At 40.5% G+C, this 26,904-nt stretch overlaps 1 protein-coding gene across 4 annotated transcripts in view; it reads left to right on the forward strand.

Moving 5' to 3' along the window:
• The window catches only part of ADCYAP1R1 (ADCYAP receptor type I), an 857,256-nt gene that overhangs the window by 816,468 nt on the left and 13,884 nt on the right, over positions 1–26,904 (forward strand). For all 4 annotated transcript variants that reach the window (XM_078665292.1, XM_078665293.1, XM_078665294.1 and 1 more), the window contains 2 exons: positions 14,461–14,590; positions 14,694–14,735. In XM_078665292.1, coding sequence (XP_078521418.1) covers positions 14,461–14,590; positions 14,694–14,735 — 172 coding nt within the window. The remainder of the gene's footprint in view (positions 1–14,460; positions 14,591–14,693; positions 14,736–26,904) is intronic.

The raw sequence follows: 26,904 nt of genomic DNA on the forward strand, positions 1-26,904 counted from the left end.
TTCTAAATGCTAATTCCTAACTATATATGGTCTATAACCTATGGTTTTTTCAGTGAATATATATATATATATATATTAATATATCAATATATATATATATATATATATATCTAAATATCTGTATATAAATATATATATATATATAGATACAGGTGCATATATACATACAATACACTTAACTTTATACTAATATCTTTCATGGTATTGGCATCCATTGTAAAGGCAGGTCAGGGTAAAGAACTGCATGGTAAAGATGCATGCTTTGTTAAGCTTTTGTTATAATGGCATTTGTGGTTCACACAGCATTGTAATTGCTGTTTACCTCTTCTAAGGATGGTGAATCTTATTTTTTTCATGTCACTATAGGATGCATTTAGAACAGCTAAAAGGGTTTATGCCTACTGCCTACATAAGCATGTGGCCACAGCCAGAGATATCACTGCCTGTATTTTCCTAAATTTCTCAACAACTACTGAATGGACTTAAATTAAATAACTGAAAGCGTGACCTGTGTAACCACATTTTCCTTTCTGCCAAATTTGGTGTAATTCCATCCAGTGCTTTGGACTGCAGCTTCGACCAAAGGTCCTATGGGAATTAACATGGGAAGTGCACATTTGTGAACCGCCTTTTTCTCGCCCCGCTTGACAGATTGCCCACAAACGTACCATGCACAACAAGAATCACCGGGGCACTTTTTTTAAACATTTTCAGGAATATTTGTCAAACGGTGTCAAAGACATAGGAAAGTCAAAAGGCGCTTTTCTTTTGGTAACATGGGTTTAACTATAACCACCTACTGGTTACCGCCAGAAGGTAACATATATGTATGTAAATATACATACATACATATATATATATCTATATATATATATATATATTATGCGAAAACTCCAAACAACACCACTTCCGGGTCAGACCAAAGTCGGATCGGCGAGGTAACAGAGGAGACGGACCACCAGATGCGCTTCACAGGTTCTTTCTTTATTGCAAGGTTGTCGGTAGGCAGGAGGGCACTACGCGTTTCGGGCTTGAAAAGCCCTTGTTCACATGCAAGTGAGCCAGCTTGAATTTTTTAATTTTATAATGCAGTGCACACCCAATCAGCCCGCCCAGTCACATGGTGTCCCAGTGTCATGAAAATAAAAGACATACTACTCCTATCTATTGGAGTATAGTGCAAAATACGGCATTTTTTAAAAATTCTCAATCCACAATTATTATTTGTATAAATCCACAATTATTATTTGTAAAAATACCATACACTTAATTCCGGGATAAATCCATTAAAAAAAACGTACATTTTCACACGAAATAGTGACTGGGATCTTAGGCTGATCCATAAGTGCAAATATATACAAATTAGACTGGTTTCAAGCCTGCGTCGAGTGGAGTATATTAAAGTGCATGAGGGAATAAGGGGAAAGGGGGATAAAGTGCTAAACCTACATATTGCAAAGTACCCTGTGTATTCAATGCATGAATGCAATCTTAACAGTTAGAGATAGGACACTGTCCTTCTACATATCTCTTTAAAAAACTGTACAAACATTTGATACTGTCATAAAACTACAATATGTAAAATTCCTTATAGCTAAAAACACCCAGTGTAAAAAAGTGATAAAATATTATACAAGAATTTTGATAAAAAGTGTTTGCTAGATTTTAAATAGCAATCAGTGTATATTTACAAAATTGGAGGAGGTAAGGAGCTAAGTCTATTAATGGCCAAGTGGCCAACAAGGAACTTGACTGACCACGCAACTACCTGACTGGACAAATGCTATCTCTGTTCACCTAGGGTAATATGTTTGACCTACTAGATAACAGGGAACCTGACTATCTAGAGGGGTTAACTCCTAGATTAAATAAGAGTGCTAGAGACTCAATGTTCAAAAAAGCATAGCATATCACAAAAAACCATAGCATATCACAAAAAATGGCGAAGGTCCTCTGTGATGTTAAGCCCATTCGGCCATTTACAGTCATATTCGAGGATCATTCGTGACTCTAGTTGATGTAGTTTGAGCTCACGGTTGCCCCCTCGTCTTGGTTTGGGGACTGCGGCCACCACATAATATGTTAGGCAATTGATGTCTTTGTTGTGTGAGCTCAAAAAATTTCGTGCCACCGGATATGCAGGATCAGAATGCAAAATAGCCCGAATGTGCTGTACAATTCTGACATGTACTGGCTGTTTCGTACTGCCTACATAATTGAGGCCACAGGTACATATCAGTACATATACTGCATATTCCGTTTTGCATGTATGCTGGCCTTTAATTGGGATCTCAATATCATTGAAGGGGGTTTTATAGTGTGTCTTATTTATTCCGAAATTACATGCTCTACAAGTAGAGCATTTCCGGAATCCCTCCTTGATTAGCCAATTAGGTTTGAGTTTGAGCTCAGGGCTACTCTGGTCGAGCACAGCACCCATACTAAGTGCCCGACGAAAGGTGACCAGGGGTTTGTCAGGAAGCATGCTGCCTAGTACACTGTCAGTTAGTATAGTGGGCCAGTGGTGGTTGATTATTTGCCTTATCCTGTTTTGTTGGCTACTGTAATCAGTGATGAATCTGGGACATTCCTGTTTAGTGATATCTGATGTCTCATCGGGCAATTCGGTATTTTCAGAAGCTAGATTTAAAAGACTGGCACGTGTTCTGCCCTGAGATTTCACTAACGCTTGGTTGAACATTTTTTCTGTGTACCCTCGGGCTTTCATGCGGCTACGCAAGTCCTTAACACAAATCTCAAAGTCAGTAGCAACACTACATATTCTTTTCAACCTGAGAATTTCTCCATAAGGAATACTTTGGATCGTGTGCCTCGGATGTAAACTAGAGGCATGGAGGGTAGTGTTACCCGCAGTACTTTTACGATGAAGTGTTGTCTGCACCCTGTCATGATCATCAATATAAACAGTGACATCCAAAAATTCCGCTTGTTTAGTACTCATTTTAGACGTGAATTTAAGGTTAAATGGATTGTCATTGATTGCATCAATAAAAGCACAGGCTTCTGTTTCATCACCTTGCCAAACTATGAAAATATCATCGATATAGTGAAGGTATCGAACAACTTTTTCTCGCATCCACACTTGATGCGTGACGTTGAGGACCCGCTCCTCCCACCAGCCAACGTGCAAGCACGCATAGCTGGGGGAGAAGCAGGCCCCCATCGCCACGCCCCTCAGTTGCCTCCAAATTTCTTTGCCAAATAAAAAATAGTTGTTATATAAACACCATTCAATCAGGCCCAGAATCACTTTGTTATGTTCATAAAAGTCAATCGGCCGATGGCCCAGAAAATGGGAAACTGCATTCATTCCATCAGTGTGTGAAATACTGGTGTATAACTGTTCGACATCCAAAGTAATAAGCAGCATATCATTTTGCCATTCTAGATCCTCTATTTTAGCCAGAAAGTCTCCAGTGTCACGTACAAAACTAGGCAAGCTGCTTACCCATTTTTTCAGGAAAAAGTCCACATACTGGCCTACCTTTTCTCCACAGCTGTTTATCGCGGAGATAATTGGCCTGCCTGGCACCGGTGACTGTCCTTTATGTACTTTCGGAATTAAATAAAGAACTGGCAAAGTAGGATGTTCATTAAGCATAAATTTGTATTCCTCCTCCGACATTAGGCCTTCTCTACGGTGTTTTTGTAGGAGTTTGCTTAAATTTTCATTGGCCTTAGTATATTCCTTGTTTGTTGATTTTTTATAACAAGCTACATCCCATAGTTGTCTTTGGGCTTCCAGAATGTACGCTGCTTTTGGCCAAATAACGATGTTTCCACCCTTATCTGCCGTTTTAATTATGATGTCTGGATTGTTCTTTAGTTTCTTCATCAGTATATGATATTGCGCCTGTTTCACATCATATTTTTTTCTTTTTTTATTATTTTTGATGTTACCTGTTTTGTGCAGTTTTTTCATTTCTGTAATGACACAATCCTGGAAAACATCAACTGCATCACGAGTCATAATAGGTACAATTTCAGATTTTCTCTTGAATGGGGTTATGCCCGCTCCTGATTTGGATATATTGATTCTTTCGAGTCGGTTTTGTGTGCTTACCGCTCCACTTTCATTGATTGTCCCGCTATTGTCTCCATCAACTAGATCATGGATAGCCAGAAGCACTGACGCATCTGAAACTGACAAAAGTTGTTCCGTGTCAGTGATATCCAAACTGGCAGAATTGTTGGAGCCGGCAGTAGCTTTAAGACGTTGCAAGGCTAAGAATTTACGTAGCTTTAATTTGCGGATGTAACAATAAACATCCACTCTGGTGGAAGCGTAATTGAAGTTTTGGTCAGCACAGTAGTTTAAACCTAAAGCAAGAAGTTGTTGCTCCGCTTTAGTGAGGACCACATCGGATAAGTTGATGATAGATCTATCCATTATTGTTTCTTTTTCCTCCACTGTTGATTGTTTTTCTGTTTCTTTGCTCCTTTGTTTGCGTCTTCTCCGCCTTTCCCGGCGTTTTTGGTTGCGGCGGGATCTATTGCCGCCCTTTGGCGTGGTCGAAGTGTGCGTAGTCTTTCTGACACTAAAAAACCCAATTCCTCATCGATATCCAAAACGGGCAAAGTTTGATTGATGGCATTTAGATCCGTGCTTGAACCACTTGACCCACTGTAGCTTGACATTGTGTCGGTGCTAGCACCAACTGAGGCTTCGTCACAGGCTTCATTTTCGACTGCTGTGGGTTGTGCATTGGGTGTGGATTTTAATGCGCCTCTGAATTGTTGTCTCTTTGTTGCGTTATATTTTCGTGCGAAGGTGAATATTTGGCCATTCGCATAATCTGAAGCGTCCCGGGCAAATTTACTAATTTTCCTCGCCTTTATTTTTTCAGCATGCTTTTTTAAGCGATCATCCATTCCTTCTTTCAACTTTTTGACCCCTTCCACTTCACCCAATGCATTTATTTCTTCCTCCAGCTGAGCAATGATTTTCAAAATAGCATCTCTGTCAATGGCGGCATATTTGATGAGAATAAGAACTGAATTCATAGAAGCTGCGAGATTATTTTGACCCCATTCTTTTAACATTAATGGGTTTGGATTCTCGAAGCTTGGGGCTAACATGAATCTTAGCCCTCGTGGCACCCTCTTGACTTCTGCATACTTGGAAAGGGAATAATGTTCCCACCATTTTGTTATTTCAAGACGTTTTTGTTTTTCCAATGCTTTGAATAATGTCTTAACGTTGGATTTTTCTTGTGACTCCACACTTGCTGCTGGTGCACTAGTACTGTTGCTTGGCATCATAACTTGATTAAACAGTAGCTCCGCCTCCTCCTCCCTCGCACGGAACTCCTCCGCAGACATAACCTCCGCTTAACCCGACTTTTGTATATTGCAAATTACACCACTTAGTATCTAGTTGGTTCAAGTGGCGTTTATGTTATGCGCTATTCCCCAGAATAGGGAAACCTTTCCACCTCCGCTCTACCAAAGACTTAGACTCACTGCGTGCACCACTGTCACTCTTCCGGCAGAGCCTTCCGAATCCGCCGATGAATGCCCGGGTTGCACAGCTGGTCGAGGATATCTTCTTACAGGTCGCGTGAGGGGGCCGCCACAATTGATTCCTTTCGGGAAAACTTTTGAAAAACAGTAGCTTGATGGTGGCGCCACAACCAGGAAAGGGAGTCCGGAACGAAAGCAAGCCAGCTTCCGTAATTAATTATGCGAAAACTCCAAACAACACCACTTCCGGGTCAGACCAAAGTCGGATCGGCGAGGTAACAGAGGAGACGGACCACCAGATGCGCTTCACAGGTTCTTTCTTTATTGCAAGGTTGTCGGTAGGCAGGAGGGCACTACGCGTTTCGGGCTTGAAAAGCCCTTGTTCACATGCAAGTGAGCCAGCTTGAATTTTTTAATTTTATAATGCAGTGCACACCCAATCAGCCCGCCCAGTCACATGGTGTCACAGTGTCATGAAAATAAAAGACATACTACTCCTATCTATTGGAGTATAGTGCAAAATACTGCATTTTTTTAAAATTCTCAATCCACAATTATTATTTGTATAAATCCACAATTATTATTTGTAAAAATACCATACACTTAATTCCGGGATAAATCCATTAAAAAAAACGTAAATTTTCACACGAAATAGTGACTGGGATCTTAGGCTGATCCATAAGTGCAAACATATACAAATTAGACTGGTTTCAAGCCTGCGTCGAGTGGAGTATATTAAAGTGCACGAGGGAATAAGGGGAAAGGGGGATAAAGTGCTAAACCTAAATATTGCAAAGTACCCTGTGTATATATATATATATATATATATATATATATATAATACACTTACCTTTATACTAACATCTTGCGTAGTAATAGCATGCATTGTAAAGGCTCTTCGTGATAAAGAACTTGCTTTCATTTATAAGCTTTTGTTGTAAAGGCATGTGTGGTTCACACCGCATTGTAATTGCTGTTTCCACTCTTCTAAGGATGGTGGTTGTGATTCTTTCATGTCACTATATGATGCACTCTGAACAGCTAAAAGAGTTTATGCTTACTGCCTAAATAAGCATTAAAGCATGTGTTGTAATGCAGCATGCATAATATACTTTAGAATAGCCTAGCTCCTTGGTTTGATCTGCCCTAGGGAATGTGTGCTGAGAGATCTTCCTCATATATTCCTTTTGGCTACAGCCCACGTAGAGGGAATCAGTAATGAGTACCCCTATATTTCTTCATGCTTGATGATATGTAATAAATTACTTCTAAGTCTTTTCTCCTGCTCAGTGTGGCTGCAGCAAAAACACCTACTTTTTTGTTCTTGGTTTCACATTGGTTTTATTTGATCAAAATGCCAGGGATAGCACGCTACACAATGATGTCACAGTAAAAGCAAAGTGACATCTAACCCCAGTGACATGACAAAAAGTGATCACACAGAGCCTCAGACATGTTAAAAACACAGGAAGTTTAACACTAATCATTTACTTTAAACGCTCAGAAATGCCTGTGTAAAACAGGCTTAGCATTTAGAAGGAGCTGTATGGATCACAGCTGTCATGCCAGGTCACTTTTAAATGCAACTTCGTGTGTCATTAGTGTTTCACTTTGTTAAACCAGAAGGTGGTTCAGGAACTGCCAAAGAATAAGGGAAATGGTTAAAATGTATGGTACCCCATTAGATCTGTGGGACTGGGTATTAAATAATTTTAAGTAAACATCTACAAAAGGCCTGAGATTCGATTGTGGGCATATGTTAATTCAGTGCCAAAATTCTCCCACTGAGTTAATGTATAAAGATTTCACAAATGTTAATATACTCCAATTATTACTTGGAACACAAAAATAAGGTCAATCAAATTGTCACTAGTTGTATGATTAAAAATATCCCTCTGCTTGGCAATGGGTTGGGTCACAGGTAAATCATGATTGTCTATCAAAGATATTTATAGAAATATAAGCAATCAAAATATATTTTTGGGATAAAGTATTTGGCTTTTCCTTTAATATATGGTGCATCGGCTAATGTTTCTAACTTGAAACAAATGTTTGTTACTAGTCATCTGATGTTCCCCAACTGAAAAACTATAACAGGTCCTCATTAATAAAAAGCAAGTCCAAAGTTACCTTATTCCAAAGTGGATCTTCCATTGTCTTCTTTAGAACTTTTCTACACAGGATGTAGAGGATTTTCTTGATCCTTTGCACTAAAACAGCTGTGATTCTCCAATAAGCAAAACTTGATAATTTTCAATGAATGCTGATGCAAATTTTTAAGACTTAACTCATGAGCGACTGTTAATTGTCCAAGGTGACCACATTCATGCTAGATTTTCCACATATTCACCTAAGAATAATGTACATACATATATATCTGAATGCCCATAGTCTGTAGTCCATAGTCACAGTCTATAGTCTATAATCATAGTCCATAGTCTATTTAGTCTATAGCTGACTGGAACATCTGGCATGGATACAGATTTCCAGACCTACAGTAGACACTCCAGACAATAGAACGAGCCAAGGATTCACGGTAAAGTTAGGACACACTGCAATATACCATCCTGCCAGTATTCTACCATCCAAATCTAGTACGGTGTTTTTCATGCACTGCAGTGTTCACGAAAGAGCAGGAGGCAAGTTACTTACAGAAGTTCGTACCTTTCTTTGGAACTGCCTTTTCCCAGAAGTTCATTAAATAGTCAACCTGATACCAATTTAGCTTACCTGAGCATTTGTGTAATCCTTAGGTGTATGTTCATGCCTAATCAATGCATAGACTATGGTCTTCAGTCTGAGTTCTAATCAAATATGGTACATTAATTTGGGATAGCTTTCAGGAATTGTTTATATTTTAGGGGTTAGATTACATAGATTGCAATGGTAACAGTGCAATTGTTCTCAGACATTTCTGGATCACACTTATGTCTGACAAAAAAAATCACCTCACCTCAAACAACATTGATGAATGACCTGTGCTCTGCCACTGGTATAATCAATGTAATTAAAGCCTTGATTTCTTTGTGAAGCCATATATTAACTTTGCTAGTAGGAACCCATCTACTAGGGTCTATCCCTATGGAAAGCCATGAACTTGTCCCTCTTCCCATGGTAATTAAATGTTTTATCTTTAAAGAGGACTCTGCTAACACTCCTATTCACCCTTCCCTAAATTAGGTGACATTCTTATAATTTCTCAACATCGATTGCCACTACAACATATTTAATGATGGTGATGTTATCTAAGTCATCAGAAACTATCAAGGCATGAAACAGCAAACACTGTTTCAGTTGAGTTTTCTTTTCAAAATGTTATAATATGCCAATTGATGGGTGCCTCTCTAGTGATACCACTTCAAAATAATATTTAACTTCATAATGTGAGGGTTTAGCTGTAAGACATGTATGTATGCAGAGACATCATGATACACCTACAGATCTCTATTGACGTGAATGTCGTTTACTGAAATATAGGAATAATAAGCAACAACAGCATTGTGTCTGTATGAATGAGATCAGCCACATTAGCCATCTCAATTGCAACATTAACTTTCCTCCCCAGAGTTAAACCATCTGAGAATTGCGATATAGTACAGGCACCAAATAAACATCCAAAATAGTAAAGATTTAAAGAGTTGGAAAATACATCATTGAGACACATTGTTAAGTTGTTGCAGTTCCAAAAAAGACTGCCAAAACATAGCACTGAAAGTCACAAGAAGAAACAAGCATTAACAACCAGAGGATTTGGCTTCCTCCCTTCCTTTCCAAACCCACGGAAATCAAATGCGGTGTCCCCCAGGGATCTTCACTCAGCCCCGCGCTCTTCAACATCTACATGGCTCCCCTCGCCGCCATCGTCAGACAACATGGGCTCAGCATTGTATCTTATGCTGACAGCACCCAGCTCATCCTCTCGCTCACTAAGAATCCAGAGGACACCAGACTATGTTTCCAGGGAGGTATGAAGGATGTTGCAGGCTGGCTGAATGAAGGACAGCTGCCTGAAGCTAAACTCAGAGAAGCCAGAGGTCCTCATCCTCGGACCCTGCACCACCGCCTGTAACACTTGGTGGCCTTCTGCCCTTGGGAGCCCACCCACCCCCACGGACCACGCACAAATCCTCAGCATTATTCTCAACACCTCCCTCTCCATGAATCCGCCAGATCAACACAGTCGCCTCCACTAGCTTCAGCTGTCTGCGCACCCTCCATAAGACTTTCAAGTGGATCCCCCCAGGCTGCAGAAAGACCATTCCCCTCACACTCATCACCAGCAGACTGGACTACGTCAATGCCCTCTATGCCGGAATCAACAAGTCTCTGCTGTACAGGCTCCAGACCATCCAGAACGCCGCAGCCAGATTTGTCTTCGGGACACCGGGCCAGGAGCACATGACCCAACACCTACGAGGCATCCACTGGCTCCCCATCGAGAAGAGGCTCACCTTCAAACTCCTCACCCACGCCTACAAATCCATCACAACATCGGACCCAAATAACTCAACGACATTTTCCTTCAACGCACCCAAGAGGAACCTCCGCTCCGCCGACCTCTCCCTGGCAGAGGTATCCCGCATCCGCAGAAACAGAACAGGAGGGAAAGATTTCTTCTACATCGTGGCTAAAACCTGGAAAGAGCTCCCAATGAACATCAGACGCTCCCCGATCCTGCACACGTTCAGGAAGGACCATAAGATCTGGCTCGTCAACTGATCCGGAGCCACTCCCCCCCCATGCCTTGAGACCCTCACAGGTGAGTGGCGCTCTACAAACCCCTGATTGATTGATTGATTGATTGATTATTTTTTACACTTTTTTATTTTTTAATGCTACAAAGTAAGATAAACAGGGCCACATTCTTGTAATAATGGTTTTAATCCAAATATAAATTAACCTTTGCATATAATTTTAATAAAATAGTAAAGGTGCTTACTAGCAGGCAGGTGTACTCAGAACAGATATTAATACGGGGAATCATTTATGGCATTTTAGCGTAGGACAGTAAGCCATAATGAAAGTGCAGCAATATACCATATTTAAGCAATAAAATGCATAACTGTCCTTTCTGCCTGCACATGCGCCGTTATGGCAGCCTAGTTCCAACATAGACATCCTTGTACCCCGGTGCAAGGTTGCCTACATTGCAGGCAAGATTGTTTTGTGCTGGCAGGGGCACCTTCCTGCACAGCAACACTGCTACAATGGGTTTTCCTCTTTTTTTAACAATATTTGTATTGTCATCTAGGGAGTTTCATTGTTCGTTATATTGATAATTAGAAAAGTGACAAAACCAACTTTAGAGGTACATCACTACACATATACAAACATATCTATAACAACATGTTTGAGAGTAACAAACATAAACTTAAGACTATATCTAAGTTCCTGATCCCTGAAGAAACAACTACAGATTAAATATTATCCGTCCCCTGTTCTAATCTAATCTATTAATCTTATGTATCCATGCTGAATGGATTCATATAGTCTCTAATTTCATCAAGGAGCGAGTTCCCCTTGCCCTATCCAGGGCTTTCTCCATTTCTTAAGTCTCCCTTACTATAGCCCACCATTCACCCACAGAAGGAGGTTTAGGAGAGACCCCAACCCTAGCAATAGTAAGTCGGGCATTACCAGCATTATTGTGATAAGCCATCTCGATCCTTGACTCTCTTTTTTGTAGCCAAACAAAATTTCCTTGAATGTAGGAGGGGAAACTATCCCTAATTGTTGCCTCATTACCTGGCATACTTTCTGCCAAATAGTTTCTAGCTCAGGGTAAGTAGCAAACACATGTACATTACTTGCGGCATACACACCACATTTGGGACATTTGTTCTGGTCCCGTCCTTGATCCCTTTGTGCTGCCTGAGCCAAGCAAGCAATCTTCTCTGGGGTGTAGTAATACATGCAAATTGTAAACAAATTGTTATAGTCTCAGGCTAACAGAATGAATTGACCAATCTGTAGTACCTAGTGCTTGACTAATAATTGTGAAGGTAACATTTATCCCCAAGGCATTACTCCATTTTGTAGCAAGCTTTTCACAACTATTCTGTCTAAAATTACTGAGGCGCTGTGTTTCTCTCTTCCTATGTGTGCTACAGAATGCAGCACACAAAGGAAAAGGAAAAAATAAGGAGAAATAAATATATTTCTCCTATTTACGCCTCACCTCGGGAGGCATACGGATCTAATGCTTCTTCAGGTTTACATCACTTTGTAAATCTGGGACAGCATCAAATTCCATGGGTGTTGCATGGGAAAAATTACTGCAATGCCTCTGAAGCATCTTTCAGGCGCAGAGTAAGGCGACACAGCAATTTGTGCTTCAACCCTTACTTATGATTTATGCGGCCACTCAAAGTCATGCAGGGTGCCATTGCATGGCTTCATAAATCATTATGAGAGCCCTGCATCATGCATGTACCACTTCACATGGTGCAAAAATAATGCAGGGCTCTCATAAATAAGTCCCACGTTTTTTAGTTTTAATGCACATCACAAGAGGAAAGGAATCTTATTGGTGCAAAAAGATACCACTAATGGCTGTGAGTTACTGTAACCTTACCTCATAGTTGAAACACGCAAGAAGACTATTTTTTTTAATGAAAAATATAAACATTGAACAGAAAAAATGATCCCCAAAATAAAATATTGGACCCAGAGTCACTTGAGAAAAATACTATCATATTCAGTGCAAGGCAGTCATTGGCTATAGTGGCCCGACCCATGTTGAGGGAGGAAGCAAAATGTGAAAGACAGCAGAACACAACAGTGTACGGAGAGGGCTGCCTTGAAGCCCATCTATGTATTTATTAATATATGTATTTCCAGTAGCGGTCGGCTAAAACTCCGTGATCCATACATTACTACCCCCACCCTGCCCTCCCCCTGCCCACGTCACCGACCTACAGAAACACCTACTGCCGACCGCTACTGTGTATTTCTAAGTTATTGTTTATTCCACAAGTGAAACTGCTAACACTCTCTGTAAGCCAAGGCTAAAAATGTTGATTTACAAAATTTCTGCATTGAGCTGTCAAAATGGACCAGGGCTCAAGCATCAAATCCTATACTAAAGTTTCAAGACAGTAAACATGTATTCTGTGAAGAACACAGGCGTGGGAGTTAATTATGTTATTAAAAAGAGATTGTAAATGCATGGGTTATTCTCCAAGCAGGAACTTTAGAGACATAGGCCCTCAATTCAAGTGGTAATTTAATTCTAATGGGACCAGTTACAACAGTTACGGTCCACATTTGAATTACACTTTCTGGAACACCATGGACTTGTTTACTGTCACCATCAATTTTTGGCGATTGAAAGGCAGCCAAAATCGCTTGATGAAAGTGCAAACCAAATTGAGGAATTAATGGAGAAATTGACCCAGAATTACGAGTGCTCCTGGTAATTACTCATTTCTTAATATACCCTCTGGGTCCAACTCATCATGGGCAAGATTTTCTACACCCCTAATATTAGGAATACCCTCAGTATCGGTAAATGAAGATGTGGGGAAATATTGGCCACCCCTAATGAGAGCCTTAGAAGTCCAAACATTTAAAATGGTTCAAAGAAAGAAGATGAGCATAAAAGTGCTAAAAGAAGGAAATCCAACAGAAAAAAGAGATTTTGTGATACCTAGATCATTAGGTGTAGGAGCATGCTGTGCTGTCAAATTTCTCTATATCACATGGATATGAACTTTTGTGAAACAAAAGTATCTATGTATACATTGCCCCTTGGATTTAAAAACAGTATAATAGCAATAAAGCTTAAAAAATTCTAGAAAATAGTTGAACAAACCTAAAATAAAAAGTATATGGAAACAAGCCTTACTATCTCACTTTTCATCACCACGGGGCTAATTATGATGTCAGAAGGACTGCAACAGACCCAAATTCGGTTGCAGTCCTTCGGTCATCTGCCCCTGATGTCTGCCTGCGACATTACGATGTGGCAGGCGAAGGCATCGGGTGGAGGGACCATCCGTGTTGCTTACGACGGGCTCAAGGAGCCCCTCAATGTGGCAGAAAACACCATAGTCCCATAATGACGGCGGAGCCAGGATAGGGTCTGCCGTCGGGATTATGATACCACTTTCCGACAGCCTTTTCATGTCAGCCTTGCTGACACAGAAAGCCTGTCGAAAATGTCTTTGGGGGCCCTAGGTGGGCCCCTTTCCCCCTGCCCCTCCGCTATGGTGCCTGGACATTCCTGCACTGTGTGACCGGCACCACATTGTGCCTGCCAGACAGTGCAGGGATGTTTGCAAACATCCATTTTGCAAAGGAAGCTTGTGCTGCTGGCCTTTTCCGCCCACCGCACAATGTTCCATTGTAGAATGGATGTTTCCTACAGCCCCATAGGCGGTCACACACTTAATGCTGAGGTCGGAACCGATGACCTAAGGTAGGGTGGTTCCTGTCTGCTACGGTCTGCCCAACATTGTAATGAGGCCCTTAGTAGGTAGGCAAATGCCACACTTCACAACTGCCTATGTGGTGTCTGAAAAACCTGTCACCTTTAGGAGTCCTTTCCCACACCTATATTAGAGATGTGCTGGGAAATTGCAATGACATTTATACAGCGGGTACTACCCCTAACGAAAAGTGGACGCACTAAGCTACAAAACAGTCAATTAATTAATGTGTGAAGTTACAAAAGTTGACATCTATGAAGAGTTGATCCATAAATGTGCACTAAACGTGACAATACATCTCAATTTTATTTCATGGGTACCCTAATTAACTTACTACGCTTTGATTTAGCTCTTAATCATGTTTGGGGAATCTGTTTCTTTCAGAAAGACAAGAGGGTGGTTTAATTATCATTTCTGGTACATTGGTTCTGAAACATTGCCTACATACCTCCAGAAATATTGCAAACTCTATAGTTACGTTGCTGGGGAGCTAAAAAGGCTCAAATGAAAAGTAAGTTAAACTTATTTTTCTAATTTTCTTTGACAGGAGGCTGGCCCGCTCAACACTGCTTCTGATCCCACTGTTTGGAATTCATTACACTGTGTTTGCATTTTCCCCTGAAAATGTCAGTAAGCGAGAGAGGCTGGTGTTTGAATTAGGACTGGGATCTTTTCAGGTGATTATGCAGGGAATGCTATTTCCTCTGTTCATTGGTTGCATCATTTTCCATTTCATAATGTTGAAGCCATTGTTTTGACATCTATTTCTTGCTTCTCTAGGGTTTTGTTGTTGCTGTTTTATACTGCTTCCTGAATGGGGAGGTAAGCATTAATATTGAAATATTATACTTGTTTTGTCTTACCAGTTGACACACGAACATGTGTACATAGCATTACACAATTGTAAAAAAAACACATTTGCTTTGTATCCATGAGCGTTGACTGAAGTGATTTATCCAGTGGTAGAAGTAGGGAAAAAAAGTAGGAGAACTGAGGATGGAGAATCAGAGCGCAGAAATAATCTGAGGAATGGGTCAGTGGACGGAGTCAGAGGTGTGGCCAGAAAGAATAAAACATCCCAATTTTTTGTATTTGTTTGGCATTTCACTGACTAGTTACAGTTTATTAAGGTATTTAATTCAACCAATGATACACATGTTTATTCATGGTTTAATATGAATCCCTGACAGTAAAATACATTCACACAGTGGGATATGTTTCCAATCACAGAATGCCCCAAATAAGCTTAAAAGTGGAATCACAAGCCATTTGTCTCCGACCCAAGCAGTTTCTGTCATCAGCACTTCTCCTCACTTTTCCCACAAGGGCAGTGCAAACAAGAGCAACAAAATATCCTAGTTTGCAAATATTTTCCACATAATTATGGCTCTGCATCTTTTCCACATAATACATCATCTGTTGCATAATCTGGCGATTTTAACTAAATAATTGTTTGTAGCTCAAACGGAGCAACAGTTAGAACAAAATATGACTTGTGTTGCTGCAAAGTGGAGGGCCCTTTGCTAAGGTTGACTGGTCACCTTTCTCACAGAAGCATTTGCTCATTACGCTGGTGCTGAGTCAAAATCTTTGCAGAGACTGTTAGTATGTGTTACAATGACAAAATAATAAAATATCAGAAAATGAACCACATTATGCTGCAGCCTTTATTGCTGCATAATTTAGTCAGCACTGTGAAATAATGTTGTTCTCCATTGCTGCATAATTCCAGTGCCCCCAAAGCAGGCAGCACATGCTAAAAGTTGCAATACGACTGCGGAAACAAGGTCAATGGAGTTACCTATGAGTGAGGTGGACTGGCCTCAAGTTTCCTGTGACCTCAGTGACCGGGCCATTGATGCAATAGGGTGTGCTTCGTAGGCCTGCCTGCCAGTGAAGATTGTGGTGGACAGGCCTTAAGGTTAACCCACACTCGCCACAGCTAGGGTCCACCTCCCGGTGCTAAGATACCTGGGCTTGTAGTGTCTAGCGGGGCCTTTTAAGGTCTAGCATAGGAATGTGTTCCCTCAGGAGAGTGGTCTGGTGGACTGGTCATGAATGCTGAACTTGGTTCCCCAGTTCCAAATTTGGCAGCTCTGGCCATAGTGCCACAACCTCTCCCCCACTGAACACCATACTGCCCCACTGAGAGAAACTCACACTGCCTTCAGCTACAACCCAAGTATGTCCCTCTATAAACACCTGGATGTGACTCAATTCAAATTATTTGAAGAATATATGTTGTGGTCGTGCACTGCTGTGGTATCTATAGCTCCTAAATTGTTTGCCGTGCTCCCGAGAATCACTCGGGAGTGTAACTGTATCAATGCGTGAGTTGCAGACTCAAGAATCCCTGGTCTATATCCCATAATGCATCAATCTTCATTAATGAAACGTATGTCCAAGTATTTCACTCCCAATGCATTTCGGCTGTGTTAGCTTTTGTCAGGGGACAATTCTACAAAAATAAATAAATCTAGTTCAAGTTTTCGGAAATCATCGTTTATCAAGAACGTAAATTCAAGATCAGACTTAACGAACACAAAAGCAATATCAGAACCAAAATGGTGAAATCCACAATTACCACACACTTTGTGGTAGCCCAACACCACATAAGCCAATTAAGAGCATGTGTTTTAGAAACAGTAGAGAGAAGAGAAGGCATGGGCAATAAGAAAATCTTACTAAGAAGAGAGAATCACTGGATTTACTATCTTAACACCTTGAAACCACACGGGTTAAATGAGAGAGTTGAATTGTTATGTTATCTATAATTCATGGTACCGTTTGAAGAATGTAAACATACTGCATATATACCATTATAGGAATGTAAGCATGCATGCAACTAGTACGTATACACTTGATATGTTTCGCTATTGACTGATTCACTTATTCACACAGCACGTTTTTTACTCATACAGCAGCTTTTATTTAGCACATCTATAATACATACAGCTTCCACCCACAGTAGATCACGTAACCGCGGCGCGGAACACACTCACACGAGACGTTTTTGTGAGTTTACTTTTCAATTAACTTTACTACATAACATCATAGCCTGTCGACATTATCGGGTAGACACGCTATCCCTTTAAACACACGTCACCGCAGACATGTAAATACGTAACGGCTACACGTAGTGCCGATAGCTGACACAGCGACCACACACACAGAGCAATGATGGGAAGCACATTTTAACGGTAAGCGAGCACGATAGCCGTCAGCATGCCTTAGAGATAGCACGTAAACCGGCACCTTCAGGGGTCTCACTAGATGTAGTTACAACTAGCAGCGGCATAACCAAAACCACTATCGTCATCATTTTTTTGTGCTTTCTCGTATTTAGAGCAACGCACATGTTCATTTGAATGGTTGTTACCGTTCATCGAAAACGACGCACATGTCACTCACCTTTAAATCTAACACGATTTTCTAACCTCATGCACCGTTTACACTAAAAAACACCCGGTGGTGGCTTGATAAACGATGATTTCCGAAAACTTGATTTAGATTTATTTATTTTTGTAGAATTGTCCCCTGACGAAGGCTAACACAGCCGAAATGCATTGTGAGTGAAATAATTGGACATACGTTTCATTAATGAAGATTGATGCATTATGGGATATGAAGTTTTGAATGCCCAAAGAGGAACATGTTATCGTTTGGTGTGAATGTAACACTACGATAAAAATAAATTAACAGACATACTCAAACCACAAAGGTGTAATGAACATTTATTGAAGGTTGGCTGGAATTCCAGCATTCATTCAACCAGTCCCCAGGGAGACAGACCAGGGATTCTTAAGTCTGCAACTCACGCATCAATTCAAATTATGCAATAGACAAGAGTAATATGCTAACTGAAAAAAAAAGTTCTAATATCCTGGAAAAAGGAAACACTCACAGGGAATGCAAGATTAAGTAAAGCAATTTGAAATATAAGCAGGGACAGCAGGGTTACCTTAATGCTTTTGCACTCATTATTCAGAAATAAATGAGTGTTTTTTCCTGAAAAGTTAAAGACATGAGTACATGGCCTGGAAGGAATCCGTTTCAAAGTCCATTGCTTATATCCGTACAAAATATAAGCAAAATATAAGCAGTATATAAGCAGTATGGTATAAAAAGACCACATCCCTGAAACATTTTCCATTCCACGCATCAACGAGGTATTGCAGTACCTCCAAGAATGATGACCTACCCCACCCGGTGCAAACAATGCTGTTCAAAGAAGAGGAGAAAATAAAGTAGCACTTCACTGGCAAACTCTGTAAAGTGGCACTAATGTGTTTGGGTGTGAATAAAACCAATCTGGTCACTTTGCGACAACTCTGTCTTTCTTTAGTTAGTTATTTTTCATATTTTGAACCTTTTTTTCTCTCTGTTCTGAGGCTGCACTTTGGAATAGAAAAATGTCAGAAAAAAGCATTTCAAGCAAAAGTGTTTCTTTCTCTTTTGAATCCATTTCACAGGTGAATGAATGAAGGAAATGGTAGGAAAAAGAGAGAGAGCTGTTTCTTCAAGTTACAGCTTTGATTCAGCAAGTGAGGAGGAGCGAGACAGACAGAAAGAGAGGGAAGAAGAGGAAGAAAGAGAGAGAGAGGGGGCAGCTGACAGCAGCAGAGCATGAGAAGTGGACACTTCCCTTGTCTTTTCTGGTCAAGAAGGAAGAGACAGAGTAGTTTTCTTTCGCTGCCCACCATGTCCGTCCCTGAACCACCAAGCCTTATCTTTAGGCCATGGCTATTTCTGCCATCTTGTGACCGGATAGGGGAACATATTCTATTAAATTGAAAAACTAGGGGCATGGTATGCCCTGCTGATCCCACCCGCTTCGGTCACTGGATTTATCACACACGACTTCCAATATCTCAGAACATTGTTGCTGCGATGTATTGTGGCTGCAACAAAAAGGATTATTTTTCCAGTAATAAACCTCATTTTATTTTCAGGATATTTATATATATATATATATATATATATATATATGGTTGCCTTCGCCAATAGACCGCTAGGTGAATCAGCTGGGTGTGCAGCCTGGAATGCTTTGGGCAGTTGTTTTGAAAATACTTACGCGGAGCCCTTCCGCGTAGGATAGCAACATCTCAATACCCCTGAGTGGCTGCGAGGCGGGAACGATTCCACGCACGGAAAGCAGTGCAGCTGGTTCGGCAGAATAAACACATTTTGGTCTCCTACAAGAGGGATTACTTTGACTGCAAAGAGCTTGTCACAGAACCCACTAAGGGAGAACATTGCTTATAAGAATAGACTACTATTCCCAGCATGCATTATTGAAAGAAAAATAGAATTGCCAATTAACAACGCCCACTGGGGGCGGGGTTATAAAATGCATGCACCGCCATTTATGTACATTCATTCAAGTCGCCCAAGAAGAAGAGGCTCAATGCCTCGAAACGCGTCGGAACATACTTAAGACCGAACTGTTGCTGTTGGTTGCCTTCATCAATAAACCGCGAGGTGCTGATTTGTGGCATTGTTTCGCTGCTGGAAAGCGGGGCAGGCAGCATCTTTGGTGGTATTTCTTTCCACTTGGAACTCTAATACAGGTTCAATTTGTAAGACTTGGGAAGCTACCCCACTTGGGGAGGAGTGTTCAGCGCACTGCATTGTCCAGAAGGCCTTGCGAAACGCCACGCCTACTGTGGCAGGCGTTGAGAATATCTATTTAGGTGTGCGAAGAAAAGCTGCTTCTTACTCTTCTCAAATATGTCTCTGAAGAAAGAATGAGACGATCTTGAAACGTGTCAGGCAGACGATTATTTTGAAATACTGCAATTGTGTGGTGTATCTGCTGGCAAGCGGTGAAATGGATGCAAATTTCGAATGTGCCTATTAAACTTCGTGTGGCTTTACTTCAACCTTGTGGACTGACCTGCTTTGTTGTATGTATATATATATATATATATATATATATATATATATATATATATATATATATATATATATATATATATATATATATATATATATATATATATATATATATATATATATTTATATGGAAAAAAGAGGCTCAGAACTCTGGGTAGTTCTCAAGTTTAGGTGGAAAGCAGCTCCTGTGTAGAGCACCCTCAACACCAGCAACACCCTAAATATATTCACCTCAAATGTCTGCTTTTCTATCAAAGTCTTTAGGCATAGGATTATCACAGTGCCATCTAAGCTGAGATAGAAAGGGGCAAAGTCTTTTACCATTTCTACAGCAAAGTCTTTAAGAATAGGATTAGCACCATGCTATCCATGCCGAGCTGTAAAATGGCTAAAACCTTTTACCACTCCAGCCACAGTATTACAGCTTTGGATTCGTAAAGTACCATCCAAGCCAACCTGAAATGAATAAAAGCAATGCCTGACATGTGTTTCGCTCTCATTAGAGTTCTTCAGAGAGGTATAGCTTTGTCCAGACACAAGGGAGCACCCAGTATAAGTCAAAGCGAAACCCTTTCAGGCATAGAGTGACACAAACATTATGGGTAGTTCTCAGGTTTAGGTGGAAAAGAGCTCCTGTATAGAAAACCCACAACACCAGCGACACTCTAAATTTGTTCAACTTAAATGTTAATTCCTCATATAAATCCAACACACAACCTTCTCCATCTAGTGGTTTCTATAGAGGAGGGTACAGAGGAAACAATTTCAAGGGTAGGGGTAAAGGTACGCCAACACATAACTCTCCTTCTCCCAATAAGCAGTGCCTTGCCTACATGTGCCCCAATCATTTTACACCTGTCGGGGGAAGACTTCAACAATTTCTACCCATTTGTCATTCAATGATAGACTAATGGGTATTAAACATTGTCCAACATAGTTATTGCCTGGAGCGTACCAGCAGTCCTCCCAATATTTCACCTCACACTCACAAACTCTCGTCAAAACACATACAGCTCCTCAAACAAGAGGTACTAGCTCTTTTAACAAAGGGAGCTATAGAACCAGTTCCATTACAACACCAAGAGTCAGGGGTGTACTCGCTGTACTTCCTAATCCCCAAAAAGTATGAATCCCTAAAACCAATTTTGGACATAAGAAGGTTAAACCTGTTCATACTGTCAGAAGATTTCCATATGGTTACCCTTCAGCAAGTGCTCCCACTTCTACAGCAAGGTGACTTTTTTGTCCACACTACACTTAAAGAATGCATACTTCCACATTCCAGTTCACCAAGCACATCACAAATATCTCAGATATGTGATAGCAGGAAATCACTGTCAGTTCAAAGTACTCCAATTCAGAGTTACTACTGCACCCAGAGTGTTCACAAAATGTCTAGCAGTAGTTGCAGCTCATTCCAGAAGACAACAAATTCATGTCTTGCCATATCCAGACGTTTGGCTCGTCAATGCCAGCACATATCAAAAGTGTTTTCAACACACTCAAACTACAATAGACCTTCTCCATCAATTGGGCCTTACAGTCAATACTCAAAAGTCTCAGCTTCAACCTTCACAAATGCAGTCCTATCTGGGAGCAACTCAAAACACTCACAATGATCTAGCCTCTCAAAATGCAGCCAAAATTCAAAATCTTCAAACTCTGTTACTAAAGTTTCAGACCAACCAATACTTAAGTCAGGACTTTCATGCAACTACTAGGGATGATGACATCATGCATTGCAACAGTGTCTCATGCAAGATTACACATGCGTCCCCTACTTGAATGCTTAGCACATTTGTGGAATCAATCACAGGGTGAAATAACAGATCTAGTGTTGGTAGACAATCACACCCTTCGCTCTCTGCAGTTGTGGAACACAAAAAATTTATCAAAAGGGCGGCACTTCATCGACCCTGTTCCAAAGATCATACTTACAGCAGAAGCATCTCTCACAGGTTGGGGTACCCATCTATAGAACCTAACAATTCAAGTCTCCACACCAATTATATAGAGCTTCTAGCTGTGTATCTATCCCTAAAAGCTTTCCAGCCTCACCTCATCAGGAAAGTTGCCCTAGTCCACACGGACAATATGACAGCCATGTACTATTTACAAAACAGTGGGTGGGGACACTCTCTGCAACTGTCATGCGTCTCTCAGACCATTTGACTTTGGGCAATTCATCACAGAATTCATCTCCTGGCAGATCTTCTCCCAGGAGTGAACAATCAAATTGCCGACCTCCTCAGCAGGATGCAGCAACATATACATGAATGGGAACTTCATCCCCAGGTTCTCTTTCCATACTTCCAAAAATGTGAGTTACCACAAATAGATCTGTTCGCCACAGTAGACAACTCAAAATGCAAAAATTTCGCCTCCAGGTAACCACAGGTAATGCCCTATGGATGGATTGGTCAGGAGTATTTGCTTACGTTTTTCCGCCTCTCCCTCTCCTTCCGTTTCTCGTTCGGAAGCTCAGGCAAACATCCCTCACACCAATTTTAGTGGCTCCCACATGGCCCGTCAATCATGGTTCACCACACTCTTGGAACTATCAGTGGTTCCACATCAAAATCTGCACCTCAATTCCAGCCTTCTCACTTAGAACCATGGAGAAATCAGGCATCCAAACCCAAGGAGCTCAACCTAATGATTTGGCTACTGAAGTCATAGAGTTTGGATACTTAAATTATCCACCAGATTGTATGACAATTCTTAAAGAGGTAAGAAAGCCTACCACCAGGGCATGTTATGTGATGAAATGGAAGAAATTTGTTGTACATTGTACCAACAACAGTATTGCTCCGTTAAATACATCTATACAAAATATTATTTGTTACCTTTTGCATCTAAAGTAAGCTGGCTTAGCCTATACATCCATTCGACTGCACCTTGCAGCAGTAGCCGCATATTTGTAAAACAGACACTTATCTTTTTTCAAGGTGTCAGTAATTAAAGCCTTTATGGAAGGCTTTAAAGAGTAATACCACCCAGGGTACCATCTGCACCATTTTGGAATATTAACATTGTTCTTACTAGACCCCTGGGTCCACCTTATGAGCTATTACACAATTGCCCTTTACAGTTTTTCTCACGGAAAGCTGACTTCCAGATTGCGATCACTTCATTAAGGAGAGTTGATGAGCTACAGGAATTAACTTTAGAAGAACCCTTCTTTCAACTTCATAAAGGTAGAGTAGTTCTTCGTACAAACCCAAATTTCCTGCCAAAAGTGGTTTCTGCTTTTCATTTTAACCAATCAGTTGAGTTACCTGTGTTCTTTCCTCAACCTGATTTTGTGGCAAAAAGAGCTCTTCACACACTTGATGTCAGAAGGGCGCTATTATACTATATTGAAATGGCAAAGGATTTTCGTACAACAAAGCACCTGTTTGTTGCATTTGATACACCTCACAAAGGCAATCCTATCTCTCAATCTGGAATTTCTAGATGGATTGTTAAATGTATTCAAGCTTGCTAAGCTAAAGCTAAAAGAACTTTATCTAAACCCCCTAGAGCACATTCCACTCATAGGAGTGTCTATATCCTTTTTAGGTAACATTCCCATAGCTGATCTTCATAAAGCAGCAATATGGTCTACACCTCACACCTTTCCTAAACATTATTTTGTGGATGAGTTAGCACATCAACAAGCTAATGTAGGACAAGCAGTGCTAAAGATACTTTTTCAAACAACTACAACACCTACGGGGTAGCCACCGCTTTGGGAGAATACTGCTATATAGTCTATGCAAGGCATGTGTATGTACAGCACACATTCCTCAAACTGATTATATTACTTACTCTGTAAGCATCTGTTCTTGGCATGTAGAGCTATAGATTCATAGGCACCCTCCCACCTCCCCGGGCACTTGTAGTTGTAGCAGTTCTTATTATTTACATTAAATATGCATGAACATCTCTGTACTTCACTCACGTACTCCATTGTCACAATCTTGCGGTAAAACAATCTAACAATGGAGTTGATGCCCATGTGCCCGACACCAAAAGGAGGAATCACCTTACCTCATGACAGAGAAAGACTTCATCGAAGAAAAATAACTTGCAAACATCCGGACCCAACACTAGATGGCATGAGTATGCAAAGCAAGTGGATCTACAGCTCTACATGCCAAGAACAGATGCTTACAGGGTAAGTAACATAATCCTTCTCTATGGCAACTTGTGCTGCACCCGGTTTCCGACCATCATAGAAAAATGGGAGCTTGCTACTGCACCATGTGCGGTTGCATCGTAGTTGCGGTGTCGGGACTGCCAACTAGAGGTCGGTTGGTCCCGAGACCGCGGCGATGTTGGTCAGAGGCAACTCCGACCGACATCCTAATGAGCCCCTAAGTGTACTACAAAATGCTGTTTGTGAATAGACCCTAATATTTCTAATGTAAGAAGTGCACCTGGCAAATTGACCCAGGACAGAGCCTCAGTATACGCAAAACAGATGAGTGAGCAAATGCCCAGGGTTTGGAAAGAGTGATTAGAGTGGTATTGAGCAAACCACAGTAGTGCCTTACTCACCAAATAAAAGGCAGCAATTAGGAGCTTGGTAAACTGGTTCACTTTGTCAAATGCAGCCACGAGATGAGAAAAAGCCGTCAATTTAGGAGAGGTGGTTCTGCTGGAGAGAGGTGTGAATGTTTCAGATGTGGGAGGGAAACATTTTGCTAGATGGTTGTGTATTTAGTAGATTATAGCCAGAGAAGTAATGAGTGATCTCATTAAACACCAGACATTTGAGGGTTTTGTAGAAGAGAAGCAGAAATACCAGTACAGTGATTGGAAGTCTGAATTCATAACAGGCATGACAATCAAAGTAAATAGAGGTTGAAAGAGAGATACATTGATGTTGGACACTAAGTAATAGGGCTAGCGGATTAGCAACTCGAAAAGAGAAGAGGTGAGAGGGGATGCAAAAGGAATAATAATGCAGAGCACAAATGTAGGTTCAAAGAGGCAGGTTATGGCGAATAAGTCAATGTGGACGGCAATGAAGATGGGTATAAGTGGCCTTTACCTAGGATGTTTACAGCTCTCATTGCATTTGTCAGTACTTAGTTTAAATACACTCTTCTGATTATTTTGAAAAGGGTAGGCCTCTTAATATAAGATGCCTAATATAAGAATTAACATACTCATCTTGTTGCACCTTACTTGATTCTATAAAGCCTTAAACATTTTATGAGTAATTGATGCACTGTCAAACTAAAGTAAAGCCAATGTGATATGGTATATATGTGCAAACAATAAATGCAGAATGCATTTATAAATGAGAAATGTGCACTCAATTAAATGAAAACACAAAATGCAATTGTAGGTACCTATGAAGAAAAACATGAAGATTATTTCTTGATGTAGGAGATAAAGTTGAGGTAGTATGCCAATCTGGTCAGACAAAGGGAAGAGGTCAAAGAACTAACAGTTGTCTTGTTGTTTAGGGTTCACTGACAAAATATGACCCTCAAAATATCGCCATACCAAAATATCATGACTAAAATATTGATTCCTAAAATATTGTCATCCTATACTTATAATGGTAAGTACAAAAATATTGAAATAAATACCATTGTAATAAATATTTCTGTATTAAATATAATTTTTAAAAGGTATATATACATTAAAATAATAAATATTAAATATATTAAATAGTAACATTAAATAAAAAACATAAACTAGATTTATTATATTTTAATAACAAAAATAACAAATAAACTTAATTAAAAATCTTAAACACACATATATAAAAATGAATATATATTTACATATATTTACTTAAAAAACAATTATTAATTTAATAATTTAAATTTATATTATAATTTCAAAGGTTTAAGCTAATATAACAATAACAACCTGAGGCACACTGGAGGGCTTGAAGAACTTTATTTAAAAATCAAGGAGCCACGCAGAAACCCACCGAAGGGCAAGAATGTTTGGCAAAACAGTACAAACTCCATCATGCATTACAACAGAGGTGCTCACCTGAAACCCACTAGAGGGCAATGATGATTTCAGCATGTGACTTAGTAAGAGTTTGTAGTTTCTCTGCACAGTTGCTGATTCACCTCTGAATAAGGATCTGGGGGCCCGAAACACATCAGGTGTTAATCGATCAGGAATGCAAGTTGCCGGTTCCTCATAAATAAAGAATTCAGTTGAATTGGGATTCTGTGAGTGTGTCCTTGGGAACAGAGTAAAATGGAGACATTAACCACCGCTGCTCTGGTCGTGGAGGACTGCATCATCATATGAAAAGGAAAGTGGGGCCCTGGGTTGGAAATGCACTTCAGGCCGCGAGTGCACTGCAGTTCTGTGATTTAAAACAGACAAATTGCCTTCCTGAGGCCTACTGGAGGGCTTGAATAATTTTATAGAAAAATCAAGCGCCATACAGAATCCCACCGAAGGGCAATAATATTTGCCGGAACACTAAAAACTCCGTCATGCATTGCAACAAAGGTACTCACCTGAAACCCTCTAGAGGGCAATGAACTTTTCAGCATGTGACTAAGTAAGAGTGTGTAGTTTCTTATGCAGTTGCTGTTTCACCCATGAATAAGGAGCTAGGGGCTCCAAAACGCGTCAGATGTTAATCGAGCAGGAATGCAAGTTGCTGATTCCTCTTAAATAAAGAATGTAGTTGAATTGGGCTGCTGTGAGTGCATTCTTGGTAACAGAGTATAATGGAGACAGTAATCACTACTGCTCTATCTATGGACGACTGCACCATCATGTGAATAGGAACATGGTGCCCAGGCTTGGAAATGCACTTCAACCCTCAAGTGGCACAGCAGTTCTGTCATTGAAACTGAAAAAATTGCCTTCCTGAGGCCCATTGGAGGACTTGAAGAATTTTTGGGAAAAATCAAGCAGCCATGGAGAAACCCACCTAGGGCAAGAATGTTTGGTAAAACACTACAAACTCTGTCATGCATTGCAACAAAGGTACTCACCTTAAAATCCACTAGAGGGCAATGATGTTTTCAGCATGTGAATTTGTAGTTACTCCGCACAGTTGCTGTTTCACCTATGAATAGGGATCTGGGGGCTCCGAAACGCGTCCGGCGTTAATCGATCA

The sequence above is a fragment of the Lissotriton helveticus genome, chromosome 10, assembly GCF_964261635.1.
Source record: "Lissotriton helveticus chromosome 10, aLisHel1.1, whole genome shotgun sequence".
NCBI lineage: Eukaryota > Metazoa > Chordata > Amphibia > Caudata > Salamandridae > Lissotriton > Lissotriton helveticus.